Source organism: Centrocercus urophasianus, unplaced genomic scaffold (genome assembly GCF_019232065.1).
Source record: "Centrocercus urophasianus isolate 14NV4802_14NV808 unplaced genomic scaffold, USGS_Curo_1.0 seq_15, whole genome shotgun sequence".
Lineage (NCBI taxonomy): Eukaryota > Metazoa > Chordata > Aves > Galliformes > Phasianidae > Centrocercus > Centrocercus urophasianus.
Genome location: NW_024884697.1, coordinates 18,447,373 through 18,464,969, shown reverse-complemented (window position 1 = coordinate 18,464,969; position 17,597 = coordinate 18,447,373). Strand labels below are relative to the sequence as shown.

Here is a 17,597-nt window from a genome sequence, read left to right as displayed (position 1 = left end):
TGAATTTTTACTTGTAGGTTATTCTAGGAAAATGCTGTGTTTTAAGTAGCTCTTGCGCTTTTGAAACAAGGACTAGATTGTTGAATATCATAATCACAAGTTATGACAGTAACTAAAGCTGATAAACTACAAGTGAGATTTAATTTAGTATGCCAAGTAAAGAATAGTACAAAAAGAGATGTTTGAAACTTTTTAAATTTGCTGGTGTGATTTGGAAGCAGCTCTTAATGTGAGTAGTGCGGTCATTTTCTAGTGTATTCTGTTAATTAAAATTCAAGAAGCATTTTCCTGTTCCCTGGCTTAACTCAAGTTTTTGCTGTGCTTTTGTTCCGTATCTGAATAGATGTTGTTGAAAGCCAAAGTGTAAGGGAGAACTTTTCAAAGACGGCATGACTCACTGAGCGGTGAGAAGATCACAAAGTGTACGGGCATCTGTGTTCACAGGACTGCTTTAAACTGGCAGTTAACTTTTCAGTCAGAGGTAAGCGTGAAGTTTTTTAACTGTTGAAAAATGTGCAGTAACTTCAATGTAAGGTACTCAAGGTATTTTAACAGATTGCAGGCAGTGAGATGAACAGAATGGGGCAAACAAGCAACATGGTTGCTATTGGACAAGTTAGAAAGAAATTGCTGTAGCCGAATTACTGTGATTTTGTGAGCTTATTGGTGTCATGGTGAAGTCTGTCATTTCAGATGTCTGGTAAGTTTTAAAATCAAATGCAATTTAACATCTAGACATGTTTTAAAATGTTTGTCAATCCCTCAGATTTTTTTTTCAAAAAAAAAAAGAAAAGAAAAAAAAGAAAGGAATTATTTGGTTGTAGGGTTACCCTCAAATTACACGTCTCCAAAGATGTTTTTTAGGTCTTCCCATAAAAGTCTGTTGAGTTTGTGTGTAGATACACAAACTTTCATTTTGTTGGTATTTATACTGTATTATGATGTATTATTGTGAACCATGGCTATATAATGTAATTTAGTTACTGAGTGCAATTAGTTGGCAAGCATGCATACTTCAAAATATAAATATAGCTCTCTACTAATTTTTACTTGTTTATTCTTCTTAAATAGAAAAAAAAATAATTGGGCACTGATCTGAATATATGAAGAAACTAAGTTAGATTTTTGATCTTTCTTTGTCCTCTGCATTGCCATTATTATTTAGTTGCCTTTACAAAGTGTTATGACTAGGGAAGAAGGTTACAGAGAAGAGTTCAGCTATGACAGAATGCCAACTTTGGAGCGGGGAAAGCAAGAGAATGGAAATTATATACCGGATATCAAATCCAGTGACCTTCAGCTATCAAAGAGGCTGCACCCCTGCTTTATTTACAGAACGTGGATCTTTTCTTTGCTGATGGGTGTAAGTAAATGATAAAGAGTAAAAATTAAAAATTCTTGGGGAGGTTCTCTAATCTGTCCTGTTTCAGATCATTTAGGGAGTCATAATTACACCCTTGATAGGACTGAATATAAATACTTGTATGGAAAGAAACATACTTAGCAAACTTAAAATGTAACTTTTAATTGACTAATAATATTCTTTGGAGCGTTTTGCAGTAACTAAATATGCTTCATGAAGGCTGATTTTTGTATTTAACATTAAATGAAGTACGTGTGGTAGTTGTAAATATCAGCCTTTATTTATGAATTAGTAATGCCTCTTTGTGAAGTATGTAAATTATCCTAATCACGTGCCTACTTTAAAATTTTATTTAAACTATTGAGAGTACTTGCCTTCATGGCATTTTGACATTAAAAATGCATGCAGTATTTAGTTGTCGAATTTTACTTTATGTTTTCATAAAGCTATGGACTTTTTTGATAGAAATCTCATGTTATGACTTACGTTTCTTACATGAACATCATAGTGATATGAATTGTTGTAGCACTGGTAGAATCACTGCACGCTGATCTTGCACAAGCATCATGTTACTCCATGTTCTAGCCAAGTTAATTAAAGCTCATTATAGCAATTACAATTAAGTCTTAAGTCTTTTTTTTTCTTTTCTATGAGTTGGTATGTTTTGAAGACTAATTTTTGTAAGAGCTGAAATGTTTCACTGTTTATAGGGTAATAAATCATTTTTGCATAGTGAATAAAAGCAGTGCTTTACTTTCATGGAAACAACTGAACGCTCTTTTTGTTCTGACAGTCTGTGTAACGTGGCTTTCCTTTTGGATGTATGGTGACACAAAAAGAACAAAATAAGAACTGGCTTTCCTTGCATTAAATTTTCTCAGCGTATGTGTGCTAGGCAACAGAAGTTCCATGGTGAACAGAACTGTGTTCATGGGGTGGTTGCAAACTATAGAGTGACATCAGAGTAGCTAGCAATGGCTGTTCTTGTGCAGGAACACAGTGAGTTTTTTGATGAGGACTTTTTAAAGACATCAGAAATCTGCAGCTTGAAAAAAATGCCCAAATAATAAAGAACAGCTGTTCTGTCCCCCATCTTTCCCAACCTCTTTGAAGGAATGTCTACTCAGAGCAGAAAGAAAAATGGTTAGTAGAAGATACTAATCATTTGATGCTGAAAGTTTAGCTCTAATTGTGGGCTAATTCCTAATGAATGGAGTGATTAGGGAGGGAGCAGCAGAAATTGAGCGTTTATGGTTATGCCACTGAATCAAAGTGGGAAGGGAGTTTGGAGGGAGAAAGGAGTGCAGGTGGATGTACCTTAGTCAGTATATCCTTATACTATTTTTGTTATTATTTTCTTGTTGGTAGTTGCCCATGCGAACTGTGAATTTTGGTAAAGCCAAGCAGATTATGCAAAGTAGAGGCTTACTTATGTTTTCTGAAACTTTCTTTTTTTTTTTTTTTAATGTTGAACCCTCTGCAATTACCTTGTGATAATTTCCTTAGGTGTTTGCCAAGTCAAGGCACAGTACCTGATTCAGACATGCTTTTTTGGTATTAAGTCTTGGTAACCAGTGAAACGTATTCCTCAGAACTCAGCATGCTTAGATATTTTGCTTCAAAATTATTCACACAAAGACTACATTATTGTCCATCAGTAGCTCAGCTTGAAAGGAATTACTGATTTTTATCTTTACAGTAGTTTTATTGTACTAATCCATGTTATTTGTTGCTTTGCAGACTTGCCTCCTTATTACCTCTGGGTTTTCACTGTATCTGGGAAATATTTTTCCATCTGAAATGGATTATTTACGTTGCGCAGCAGGTTCAGTAAGCATTCTTAATTATTTGCTGTGGCTATTTGACAGCAAAAATAGTAAATGTTGTGTATTTATTTTCTTCTTTATTTCATCTTTTTATTATTAATTTACTTCATGGAAAAATTAATTTTCTTTAACACTTTAACTTGTTAAAGTAGGTACTTTTCAGGCCACGACTGAGGGAATAGCCATTTTCACAAATGGTGTTGTGCTGCCATTTTTGTTTATCAGCTTACCATGGACAGCCATTAATTATCTGCTTGAGTGGTTTTTCTATGCCTTACTTGAAGAAAAATTTGTACTGTTACGCACTTGTAGAATTTGTTGCCTAAATGCTGTTGGAATGTATTTCAGTGTATTACATTTTTCATTGTATTTTGCCATAATACCCAAGTACTGAGGCAGACTGAAGAAGTTCTCTGTATTATTACTGTTTTCTTAACAAAATGTGAATCAATCATGTCTGACATTTTCAAAATCCACTAATTTTTACTGCACATCTAGGCCCTCATATTTGTCTTATGTTATTGTATCAAGCACTGCAGTGGACTGCCCAGGGAGGTGGTGGAGTCACCGACCCTGGAGGTATTCAAGGAACGTTTGGATTTTGTGTTGGGGGACATGGTTTAGTGAGTACTATTGGTGGTAGGTGTATGGTTGGATTGAGTGATCTTGAAGGTCTTTTCCAATCTTGGTGATTCTGTGATTAATTTATTCTTTAGGTCTTAGCTTATATGATGAGTCTGATGTATTGTTTTGTTTGTGACAGGATTCTGTTCTGTCATTACTATTTTGTCAACTTGACTTGTGGATTTATTTTAAGTTAGGTGCAAGGCTAATACTTTACACAAGTACCAGGAGTTCTGTGGGTGAGCTGTGACTTATCTTTCTGTTAGAGAGATTAGAATAATGTTGAAGCAGCTTTTGAAGCCAGTGTCTTCACTGAACTATTACACTGTGCACCATTAATGTAGTTACTGAGATATATCTTTTTCTGCCTCAAATATGGTCTCTTTGAACTTTGTATTTACTGAGAATTTCTAAAGATACAGAAGGTTAAGTGACAAATCACTTTTATATTGGGTTTGAATGGCTTGCCGTTGTTGAAGACGAGTATGTTTGGGTCTGTATGTGGGCAACGTGTTTCAGCTCCTCCTGCAGATAATGGCAGTGTAGTTGGAAGAGTCTATAGAACTGTATAATCTACTGACTACTAAATGTCTGGCTTACGAAGAGCAGAATTGCTCTCTAGAATGTATTGACCATCTTGACTAGGAGTAGAATTCAGTTGTCTGAATGCAGTCACATTGTGTTCTAGAGACCCTAGGGCGTTCAGGATATAAATGTATCAATTCATGGTGTTAAAGATGGGTCACTTAGGTGCTAAGGCAGTGCTGCCAAGAATTTTGAATTTCCATATTAATCTAATTATAGGGGTTTCATTGTTAAGCTGTCAGTGCTCAGACTTGTTAGAAGATAATTAGTGAACAAATGCAACGGTTATTACATGATTCATCACTTAACCTGAAAATCTTATCCATAATTTTAGTTTAGTATATTCATATTTTACTTATGAATATATTGTACAATTGCATACATGTGAAAAACAGAGTTGGATCTGTAATAGTAATATATCTAATGTGGTGGGGTGCAACTGGGGCTTGAGAAATTGCTTTGTGAAACTTTTCCTTTTTGTGTGATTTTTCCATTTAGCTCTGCTCTTTTGTAGTGAAGTTTTCCTAGTGAAACTAACAGAGGTCCTAGGCATGATTCTTAAATTGTAATGTCTCAGCAGACTGGTTTTTATCAAGTTCTTCAGAAGAGTGTGGTTGAGATTTTAAACAACCATTATGTTGTATTTTCAAAAGAATATGGAGGCCCAGTGCAGGAGTAGCTGTGCTGTTCTTTTCCTTCTTAAAGATGTTCTAGAGTTAATTTAGCTAACAAAGGCATAGAATGACTCATGAGACTTCCATGCTTTCCTTTATGCATCACATTGTGCTGGGTAGCTAGTCAAAAGTGAGGATATGGAAACTTCTAGTAATCCTCCAGAACCAGTTGTAATTAATGAGCCCAGTGAAGGAGGATGGTCCTTCCTCAGAGTTTCTATTTTCAGTTTGTCTAATTATTAGCTGTAATATGTAATATTAAATCTGACTCAATTAAAAACACATGTAGAAAAATATATTTAATATTCTTTGTGCAGAATATCCCACTAGTTTTCTCTCTTAATTTTCCCAGTGTATTCCTTCAGCAGTTGTGAGCTTTGCTATAGCAAGGAATAAAATTAATGTGGTAAGTGAAAGATTTTTTTTGGCAATTATATCAATTATATCTTTTTTTTTTTCCTGTTGTTTGTAAGATGAGAGCGAAACCCATTCTGAAATTTGTTTTACAGATACCCAATTTTCAGATTCTGTTTGTCTCTACATTTGCTGTTACAACAACATGTTTAATTTGGTTTGGATGCAAACTTGTCCTGAATCCATCAGCTATAAATGTAAGTTAATGGAATAATTGCTGATTAAAGCAACATTTATCTTTGCTTTACCAAAAAAAAAAAAAAAAAAAAAAAAAGTAACCACATAGTTTTCAGTCTACAGAGATCATCTGCCAGTAACTTTACTTTCTGGGGTAAGACAAGACCTGAAAAATTGAAATCAGAAATAAAACCTCATGATACAGCTAACTTACTGGAGATGAGTATGAAAATGACTTTCTTGTATTTTAAGTTCAGGAGTATGAATGAAATGTTGAAGGGTGATCCACTTTTACCAACTGTCTTTTCATTTTTCTTTTGATCGAAGAAACTTCTTAAAAAACTATTGTTTAAATTATTTGATGTTTTTTTTTCTGAAAGAGCAGGATCAGAATAGCACTGAAAACAGTTTAGTACTTCAGTTATAGATAAGGCAATTTTCAGGGTCAAATTATATTGAAATGGAAGTGTCCCAAGCAGTGGTATTGTATGACATCTTCAGATTAAGTTTAACTCTTTCTTGGATCTTCTACATTGTACAGTTTTGCTTCTGAAGTCACCAAGTAAAGAAAGTTTTGATGAATGTTTCTCGCATATATTGTCAACAAAGAGAAGGCAGCTGTTAGTATTATTTAAAATGCACTTAGTTCATGCAGGGGAGAGTTCTCTGTTTTTGAATCACAGCCTTAACACTTGTCTTTGGTAGTCTAAGCCAAACAGTAACATTATAGGTTTTTTTGGTTATGGTAAAATGTTCTGAGTCCTCTATTCTATATAAGAATATGAAGTGTGAGAATAATTCTGTGAAGTAATATAGCAGTAGTAGGTACTATTGTTAGTGTTGATAAATGCTCAGACTATCACAGAACAGCTCAATACAACTATGTCAGACTTATTTTACATGAATGTTAACACCAGTCTGTCCCTGTAATTATGGTGCTTCTGGACCCAAACTTGAATATCTACTTGACACTGCACCGTAAATGTGGCCTTGTCAGCATATCTTGGTACCAGTGCTACATGTCAAAACATTGTAGTTTGCAGGCTGGATTCTATACCCAAAAGAGCCTTTAAAATCTGCCAGCTATGACCTTTTTCAAAATAAATATGTATATATATGTACTGAAAGGTAATGTTGGAGAAGAACTTAGATTTGATCATCCCAGAAATAGGTCTACCATGAAGAAGCACTTAGTTCACTGAGCTGTGTTTTACTCAGATTGTATAGATTTTTAATGGAGTTAGTTCTCCTTGAATTTTTGGTGCTTTACCCAATGGCCACATCTAGCCACCAAATTTTTTTGGGGGCTGCTACTGGAAAAACATTGTGCTTCCAAAGACTTACAGAGGGAGATCTACTCTGCCTAACTTGCACACCTCTAGAAGATTATTAAACCCACGTAGAGTTGGAATTGTCTCATGAAAAGAGGTAGATAATGAAGAAGAAAAGTATTCCATTTGGTGTATTCTTGTCTTGAAGATGAACAATGGCAGAAGGGATGGCAGCATATATTTTTTTTTACATGGTAATGTACTCTGTTAGACCTGGAAGAGTTGCAAAATCACATCTACTAGCACTAGGCAGAACACAGAGCTAGGATTCTTGGCCCAGTTCTTTGGAATGTGTTTTCATTCAGTATTAGGCATTGTATCAGACAATTTGCATTGCAGCGTAGAGTTTGGAAGCCTGTGGCCCTCTTTCTCTCCCAGTGGATTTCCTTTGCCTCACAGGCTAGTCAGGCTCCCTCTTGTTTGTCTTCTTTCTTTTTCTATGAGTTTTTATGATTTGCTGCACTGTTCTGGTTTCATTTCTGCAAAATGCAGCAATACCCAGAACATCCCCCATGTTATTAACTGCTTTTTTGGAAGACAGTGGTGTACTGTTTTTCAGGCAGATCATTTTCATAATTGAAATAAATATCTCCTTCTCAGATTAAGTATTCTCAGTATTATGTAGATAACTAAGTTTTCTAGAAATTCATCAAAAATAAAAAGTTTTTAAAAGCGTCCAATCAGCAGATGCATCTAAATATCACAGCATGTAGCTGGATCCTGCCCCATTTGTTACTTTTAATATCAAAGATGTAACTTATTTATGTCTGGAATTCCACTGGCAGATAAATTTCAACTTGATTCTACTTATTCTGCTGGAAATCTTCATGGCAACTACTGTGATCATTTCAGCTAGATCTACTGAAGACTGCTGTATGAGAAAGAAAGTAGGTACCCTAAAGTTAGAGTTGATATAGAGTTGATTGTTTTTTGATGTTTCTCTATGTAACTGTAAAAACGTGTTAGATTTTTCCTATATTATGTGTGATACCTGGACAATAAATATTGGCTTCAGGTTTTTCTTTAAGTGCTTTTCCAAATCACACTCTTGTTTCTGTGTTACTTTTTTTACCTACTACTGAAGCCATTTCATGATTTGGTGGAAGCACTGTTTGCTAGACAAAGTCCTGCTGTAAATGTCTTCCTTCAGTTACCATGTCAGCAAAATCAGAAGGATTTACATCAGATTTTCAGAAATCTTTCAGACTTTGAAAGGCTAAGGAAGAAAGTAGAAAAGAGAGATGGCTGTATTTCACTGTTGAGGGGTGGTAGTATAACAGCTCATCTGGGACTACTTTGTTTATTTTCAGTGTGACTGATGCAGGCTGACACTGTCAGGTATTGCCAAGTGTTGCTTTTGGTTCTGATGGGCCAACCAGATGTTATGTGCCACCTGTAACAGGATCTGTAACAAGTTTTACAAAATGTGAAAACAAATCTATTATTTGCATATTTTTCAGTCACAATTTTTAATTTCTTCTAGAATGCCACATACGATGGTGCCATTGCTTTGAGTAATGTCAGCTTTCCTGCCCGAATTCTGAAGTCATACTCAGTAAGTACTTGTTTTCTGTCTTTACATCAATTTATCATTATAAGTGCCAAAATCCTTTAAAGTCAGAAACAGATTGATGTAGGTAAGCACTGCAAGAATTAGAAATATGAGATGGATCCTAAAATGCTTCCTTTTAGAATATTATAAGATAAATAACTGCCATGTACAGTGGGAAAAAGATTACTTAATGACCTAAGGATAAATACTGTAAACTGAACTGTTGTTTAGTGGAGCTAATAAATGAGAGTATAAACATGCATAATAAAGCTGAACTTGCTTTCATTTAAGCCAGCTGGAGTTTTGCCATATTTTACATCTGTGGAACATTTACTTTTTGTATATCTAATAGCATAAATGCTATTTTTTTTTCTTCCCAGGGAGTTATTTTCCACAGGCAAATAGGAATTTTGTTTTTTAAATGAACTATTTATAACTTGTGTGTTCTACTTTCTTTTAGGTAATTGAAGTGATAATTGGAATTTCATCAGTATTTGGTGGCATAATTGCTTTAAATATGGATGTTCTGGTGTCAGGTCCATATCTTTCAGTAACATTCTTTTGGATCTTGGTTGCTGTAAGTAGTTCAAAATGAATGTACTCTTTTTGGAACAGTGTATTTGATTTTTCTTTTTCTTTTTCACTGTGCTGGAATGTTTATTTGATCCTAATATTAATTGGAAATTTCTGCATTGCTAATAAGTACTTCAGTATATCTAGTCTATTATGTAATGATGGTTCTACTTTGATTTTCAAGACTTTGGTCCTTAAAACATATTGTGATACATTTTCAGTCCCCAGAAACATGGAAATGAGTAATAAGGGTTTTAAAGACGTTGTAAGTGTTTTGTGAAACAATTCCTAGATTTTAGAGTATTTCAGGCTGCAAAATAAGAAGTTGTGTTAAATTTCAGTGTGATAGGTTCCTCAGGATATCACCTTTAGCTCATCAGAATTAACTGGATTAAAAGCCTGAGACTGTGTTTGGTAATGCTTGTCACTAATAACAGCCTGCACCTAGGAACAGTGCAGTCGTAAAGAATGATGTGTTAACTCTGCTTGCCAAAAGCTGAACAAGCTGAGAAGGATGACAGTGAACACTAGATTTATATATGGCTCCTATGTCTGGAAAATCCCTCTGAGGAAATGGAAAAGGATTGTAAACAAGTTCTTCAGCATGCAAAACTCACAGCGTTCTGTGGGGCTCATTAGATTTTAAGGCGGAAACGTCAAGTTTTGTGGTTAATATTTCATTATGTGGAGGTTTAATGCATGATCCTCATTTAAATGTAAGCTAAATGAAGATTAGTTTTATCTCTGTTTAATTAATTGATTCACAGTACTGTCACTAAAAATATATGCAGTTTCATGTCTTCTTTAAATTTAGGATGTGATCTATGACTAGTGGGAATCGCTGTTACACAGTTGTAAATTGTGCAATTTTCAAGTAGGTAAATCCTTATTTGTTACACTTTCTTATCTTGTACTCTATTTAGTGCTTTCCTAGTGCTATCGCAAGTCATGTGGCTGCTGAATATCCAAGTAAATGTCTGGTAAGTGTGTAAAGTCCTTGAATTTTGCCATTAGAATATATAATAATATTCATATTTGCTTGTTTGTTTGTGGTTACTTGTACAAATGTAACAGATGTATTGTGCAACAAGAATGTAAGTTGATATTTCTGAAAAGAAGTCCTGTCCATGAAATTCTAAGAACTGGTGGGTTTTTTGTTTGTTTGTTTTGTTTGTTTTATTTTTACTGGTTTCTTAGAAATGGACACTGCTTTATGGAAAAAAAATGCCTCATATCATACACAGAGAAATGCTTTCATGCTCCTGAGCTCCATTCCATTCCCTTTCCATTATGTGCTTTCTGAAGGAAGAAAATTAGGGGTGCAGTCCATATAGGACCTAGAACCTGTTATAAACAAATTTCTAATCTATATGACTAGCAAGAAAACTGAAGAATGTTCTGTAAAGCACATTTATTCCCTGAGTGTCCCAGATGTGTAGTTAAGTCTCCTTAAAACATCTGCTCTAAGTTACAGTCATTCAACCATACTTAAGTCAGTCATAATGCATGACCACAACAGAAGTCAGAATTTGATCCTTTAGGATGATATTTGAATGAAAACTAAGCTGCTATTTTATTGTAATAAATTTGCCTCAAAGCACTCAATTTGTTTCAGATTTTAAGTCTGCAATATCTGCTGTTAATTCTCAGTATTTCATACAAACTGAAAAAGAAATGATACTTCTTTACTAGCTTTCTAAATTTCGTATTGTTTCCTCTATCTGCATTTGAAAGACACTTTTATAATTAGACAAAAGACCCATCACACTTCTTAAAAGGAAAATGAATTATAAAACAGGAGTATTTAGGCTAGGAAATTTAGTCAAAGCTTGCTTCTGTATCTCCATACAGTAAATGGCTGTTAAGATTTATCTTGTATGTGTAATCTTACACTTCTGTTATGCTTTCTTAAGGGAATACAGCTCACAAACAACATTTTTACTTGTTTTTTTCCCCTTTTAATATTTATAATCTTGTTTTATTTAGGTTGAGGTCCTGATTGCCATTAGCAGTGTCACATCCCCATTGTTGTTCACTGCTTCTGGATACTTATCCTTCAGTATCATGCAAGTTGTTGACATCTTTAAAAGTTATCCACCTGCTGTTAAAGTACGTATTTTGATGCAATTGGAAAATTAACATTTACCAATTAATGTAGCAACAGAAGAATGAAGATATCTATGTCTCTATTTTCAGCAGTCTTATGATGTACTACTGTTGCTTCTGATGTTGATGCTGCTAATTCAGGCATGCCTTACTATCGGAACTGTAATACAGTGTGTAAATTACAAGACAAAAATGAAACTGCAGGATTCGTCCTGGACAGAATCACAGGTTAAAAAACAGGAGTACAGAACTACAGAGGTATGTATTTATAACCACAATGAAGTTTAAATAAGTAGCATAAATTTATAGCAAAGATGATAGGCCTTGCATGACCCTATCATGAAATCAATGAAATTAAATGTTTTCAATGCTGGCAGAAGTTTTGGACCGTGAAATGAGTTGTCAGTATAGTTGTGTCTTTTCAACAGCTGTGAATTTCCAAGGGGAATGAATTTGCTAAGCATAGTTAGTTCTAAGTTCCCTGAACTGCAAATGAGAAGTGTTAGGTACACTGAGCATAGCATCAACACTTGGAAAGTTGCATGAGTGGCTACTTGTGCTGGTCAGTTTGAAGTTGTGAACAGAGGAGAGTGTCTGGAATCCCAGGGCTCTCCATGTCCTAACTATTTTACTAAAGTCAGCAATGAAGATGAAAATTGACATCCTGTGTTTCCTTCCTGCACTTAACTGTTTGAGCCATCCTTTCAGTTACAGATATATAAATACTTTCATAGAGCATGGTGATGCTAGTATTGCTGTTATTCATGTGACTTGAGTGGTCTTCCAGAGAATAGTGAAATCCAAATCATGTCAGATATGCACGGATTGACTATATGCATCTCCTAGCACAGCACAGCACATTTAGCCCGTAGGCTTTCCTCATCTCTTCTGAACAAAGCAAAGTGCTGTATTAAAGAACAGGGAAGAGTAAGTCGTGTTAACTGGATGGTTTCTGTGTGGCTCAGCATTGAAAAGGTTGAGTGCTGGATTCAGTCCTTGCTCTAAAAGGAGCACCCACAATGAATCAGCACAGCTAGAATGTGCAGGAAGTACACAGCAACAGTACAGCTGTTACACAATTGGTAATAGAAAGTGGAAGCTGTGGATTTAAGTGCCCTTCAGGCTGCTGAAGGTGTTCAGTAGAAGTCACTGATCTTTTGGTTCTGTGACCTGAGAGCTATGTTCTGCATAAAAGATGGAACTCAGCAGCATTTCACAGAATCACTGAATTGTAGGGGTTGGAAGGGACCTCCAGAGATCATCGAGTCCAACCCCCACAGCTGTAAGTTACATTTTTGAGCTTAAGTGATGGCATGGCTAAACCATTCTCTTCAGGTATCTGCTAAATGCAAAAAGAAGCAATTTTTCTAGAAAAGCAACATATTATTTGCCTTGTAGTGTTTAAACACAGTAATAATGTGACAGATGAAGGTGTACGTCTCTGTGGCTTTTAAGCAGTCTGCTTCTTAGGCAAGATCTTAATTTACTTGCATGTGTGTAGATGAATCTTGCTTCAGTTGCTTTGTTGGGACTACTGCTAGTTACTACTTTGAGTTCAGAGATTTAGGTTGTAGAGCTTTTAAATAATTTTTTGACAAAAAAAAAATCGACGATGTCTGAAGTTATGTGTTTAAAGTAGGATTTTGACCAAATTTCATTGGCCCAAATGTTTAAGTACTACACTGTTTACATTATTATATTTGTCTGTTGTAAATATGTACTATACAGTATACAAAGCTTTACAATTTACAGTATATACTGTATTCAGACTATAGCTGTGTTTATGTTCTCCCAGATTGTCTCATGTTTACTTGCTTTAAATTCTGTTTTTAACCAAAATGTTGTTTTGTGTTTCCATTTGTTTGAAATTTGTTTACTTCTAGGTTTCCAATAATACCTTAAAGGATTTTGACAAAGACAAAGCCTGGAAAGCAGTTGTGGTGCAGATGGCTCAGTAGTTTGGATTCTGCAAATACAGCCACTACAGTACAATCCAATCCTATAAATCTACTGTTTGAACTAAGGCTTAAAAACTTTTCAGTTTATAAACAGCAACATAGTTACAGCAGTAGGAGCCAATGAATAACACAATAAATATTGCCTTTCTAATTATTTTTGAAATACGTTGATAACATTTTTAACAGATCTGTCTTTTCTGTTGGTATCTGCATCTTAGTCTTTCTTTTGAAGTTATCATTGGGGAAAAAACTAATGACTCACACACTGATAGCGAAATAAAACATGACTGTATGCAGTAGGCTTCGTGTGTTTGCAAGAGATTGTAATAACTGCAGTTATGCAGTATGTGTAACTGATAAATGCTTTTGTAAAGTTATGAATACAAATTACAATTGTTATTTCTGCTTATACTTCACTTTTGTAGGAGTTGTAAAGTTCTTTTTTGTTTCATTGCTTTTATATAAATAAAAGTCTGTTATCTGAAAGCTCAAGGATATGAATTGATATGCTACCTGTAGAGATGAAAATAGAATAATTTCTCAAATTCAGCTTCATCTTCTGACTTCTAAGGGAGGAAGGGAGATTTGCTGTCAAAAATCAAAGTAAAAGTAAAACAAACAAACAAACAACAAACACATACAGCCAAATAACCAGAGATCCCACTGATGGGAGTTTTTTCACACTTGAAAATGTATGTTTGGCATGCTATTTTTCATTTATTTCTTTTCCTTACTATCTTTAAAACTTAAGGGATGTAGTTGCTCTTTAACTATATCCTCCATTCAGATTGCCTTTACATCCTATGTGAATTAAGATTGAATAGGTTATGAACAATATAAATTTCCACATTGATAGACTTTTCAATTTACATTGGGTTAGCTGCAAAGTGGTGGGGGTTTTTTTGTCTGTTTTTTTTTTTTCTTTTTTTTTCCTGTTTGTTTTTGAAAGATAGAATGCAGAAGTTCCTTCTTTCTCGTTGAATGTGCAACCAAATCATTTATTCAGAACATGGTGGAAAGCTCTCCAATTCTGGGGAGGGGAATTGAGAAACAGGTATGTCTGGGTGAGGGTTGGAGCCCTTCAGGTATGTTAATGTGTTTTTTTGATTCTTTTTAGGAGAGCTGATATAATTTTAGAATTTTAATATCGAGAGAATACTCATTCAAGTTTATAGCAGTGCTTCTTAAGAACACACATACAGAAATCTCTCCATTCACATAAAAAAGTGGGTTGTTTTGGCCCAGGCTGATTCATCATCAACCAGAGGATGCTGCTGCTGTTTACTGGTCCTGGTGGGAACATTTTAGCAGCAAGGCAAATAAACAATACTATCATCTCTGCTACAATCTTGCAATTGAAGGGTTTGAATGCATCTCAGCTGCTGGCTTGTATGTGATACAGTGCCTTGAATAAAAAGAATCTGTGCCTAAAAGAGGTATCTTTTTTTGTGAAGGGATGTTTGGCTTTGATTATGAAGAAGGTGAGATCTAATTAGATCTTCTATTACTGAGCACTGATGGAGAAGAAATTAGTAATAAGTGACACATTCTTAAGGAATCTGCTTTCCTCAGAAGGCCCTACTTACAAGGCACTGAGCTTCTTTAGTCTCTTTTTGTGTCAAATGATTTGAGATGCTCTTCCAAATGGTAAGAATCTTTTAAACTGCTACTGATTTTGGGTGTTCTCTCAGGAATGACCTGGAACAGCCTAATTATTACAGAGTGTAATCAAGTTTGTTTACCTTTCCTTTGGGAAACTGAAGTATTTTAATGATAGGTGGAGAAAAAAGCATTCGTCTAAAATAAAGAGGAAACTAAATAGACTATGGATACTAGTCTGCAAGTTGACATCTTAAGCAAGAAAGAAAATTGTGGAAGTAGGAGGAAGGCTTTTACACCATAACCAGTATAGGGCTGGCAGTTGATATGAAAAGGCTTTTTCAGGCTTCCCTATAAATCTCACTCTGTGGTCAAATGCATTTGTATCTCAAAGCAACAGCCCCTGCGGGCCCCTGCTACCCCCAGACAAGTGACCTGCATGTTGGAGTATGCCACAGTAAATCTCTTGATTGCTTGTAGCGTTCACTGGGGCGTGCTGATAGATGATGTGACTTGAAAATAAGGAGAAGGCCCTGCTATAACCTAAGGGTTGGTTCTTCCCAGGGAAATAAGGTGTCTTCTGGACGTGTTCCAGACATGAAACGATACACCACAGTTAAAAGCTACCTGCAGTTTTTAAGATTGCCAAAGCAAGGATTGGAGAAAGATTTCCAGAGTGTTTGAGAGGTTTGGTATTTGCCCTAAACAACTCATAGGTGCAGACTTATGCTTCTTTGGCACATTTAAGCCTGGTCGGAAACCCATAGACATAAATCCAAGGGACAAAAGTCATCGCCCCCTCTAGCGGCAGCTTGGTGACACAACAGCGTGCCGTGCTGCAGGGGTCCTGCTGGGAGTCTGATGGAACTGGAACTCAGCGGAATGACTATTGCGTACAGCCGCTTGTCTTACCAGGGATTAAGGTCCTAGTTTATAAGTAAATAAACAAAAAATAGTCTTAGCTAAAATAAATAAATATGGCTGAGACACTTAGCTTTTTAGATCTTTCCTATCATTCATATCCAGCAGCAGAGAGGGGAGATTGGCATGAGATGCCTAAGCTGATGTAACCCAGCGCTGAAATGGGTTGCCTCCTCTGGCCTTCTTCCCCATGCTACCAGTGACTGGTATCTGACTATACTCACAGAAATTTATCAATTAAAGGAAAAAAAAAAACCAAAACACTTTTCTGCTGTTTTAGTCAGCCAGCTTAAGACACTGAAAAACTCAATGGCCCTCTTTAAAACTTGGGATATGACTTCAGTGGAAGTAGATCACCAGAATATTTGTTTTTAGTGCCTCTTTTCTCTCTCCTCATCACATTCCTTACCTATGGTTTGCACAGTCATGTGCACCATCTCGTTTCCATCCCCTTTTCCAAAACTTAGACTTGTACGTGATCCATACCAGGAACTGCAACTTATGACTGACCATACAATTTGTGTTGGTAGATCACTATCAATGGAGTTAAATGTATTCTCCAAATAAGAAAATGGCATGTCTTGTGATCTCTGTTTTGTGTTTCTGAAGAGTATCCATCAGATCAAAATAATAAGATCTAAATTAGTTTCAGAAACTGGATTAGTCAGGCTTCTTTGGCGACTGATTTGGTTTTATAATATTTTCCTGTTTTTTCAGATGCTAGAAGTACTAACATTTGTATGTTACTGAGTGGGAAGTCCCCCAGGGAGAAGCTGACAACCTGAAGATTATGCAAGTGTCATTTCTTTTATGTATGTATGAATGATTGTATCTTAGGTATGCATCTCCAAAAGATGAGATTTGGATTATTTTTTTTCCTAAGTTTGTATTACCTGTCTAATGCTGAGGTGCTTCACTATAAACTTTTTCTGCCTCTGGGAAAGCATCCAAGGAGTGAAGTAACAAAGCTGGAGCTGGGCATGATGATGAATCAGATTTGTGCAGAAGGAGAACCATGCTAGCTTTAAGTGATGAAGACGAAAACAATTTGTATTGGCCAATTAATTTCAAATGCGTATTTTGTTAATATCAAATTAGGAACATCAAATATGATTTAAAAAATATGTTTTTCATACATTTTTTTACAAGACAGGAGAGGTCTCCCAGTATAAAATATCCTGGTGGAATGGTGGAGCTTTCCTCAGAGTATATTTTGAACTTTTTAGAAATGAATTTACCTTTCCAGGTCAGTGTTCATTCTTTCAAAAATTGCACCTCTTCAGTGAACAAGTTATAATTTTTCCTTTCCATCCTGTGAAGATCAACTATTACAGGAAGAGAAAATATGAAACCAATACTTTATTTTTTGAAATGTGAATGATTTTCCCCCAAACTCACTCATTTTTAAAGTCTGATACAACTCCTAATCTGAGAACTCCATATTACATGCATGTTAGCAAGCGGCCATTTCTTCAGAGGGCAGACTCATAGGTTTAAACTGGTTCTGCACTTTTCTGTTCTACTTCTTATGTTCTGTGGAGACAGATCACAGATATCCAGTGTTTTTTGGGATTCTCTTATCAGGAACCACCCAGAAATGGTTGCCCAGCACTGGTTGCTTTCAGAAGCCCCATGCGAGAGGAGATGCTGATGGCACACTAACTACCTCTGTACTGTTCTCTTTGTGTCTGTAATAGAATGTAGGCTGGCTTGCCCACTGCCCCCTAAGGACAGTGCAGGGATTATTATTGATCTTGAGTCTCACCATTTACCCAATAACCAGGATTAATATCAACTGCTCTGGTATTTGTTTTTCTAGACAAAAACCTTGATTCACTGGGGCTCAGTTCTGGGGATATGTACTGTTTGCCAGTAGTCCTGGTTTGAATTATTC

The 17,597-nt window shown here is 35.6% G+C and overlaps 1 protein-coding gene across 1 annotated transcript; it reads left to right on the top strand.

Moving 5' to 3' along the window:
- Positions 1-462: 462 nt before the first annotated feature.
- On the top strand, positions 463-13,183 carry MLC1 (modulator of VRAC current 1). Its single transcript, XM_042816082.1, has 12 exons — positions 463-481; positions 1,166-1,363; positions 3,104-3,193; positions 5,425-5,478; positions 5,582-5,683; positions 7,780-7,881; positions 8,478-8,549; positions 9,007-9,123; positions 10,043-10,099; positions 11,106-11,228; positions 11,316-11,483; positions 13,109-13,183. Exons 2-12 carry the CDS (start codon positions 1,184-1,186, stop codon positions 13,181-13,183), a joined length of 1,140 nt encoding a protein of 379 aa, XP_042672016.1. The 5' UTR covers positions 463-481; positions 1,166-1,183.
- The last annotated feature ends 4,414 nt before the right edge of the window (positions 13,184-17,597 follow it).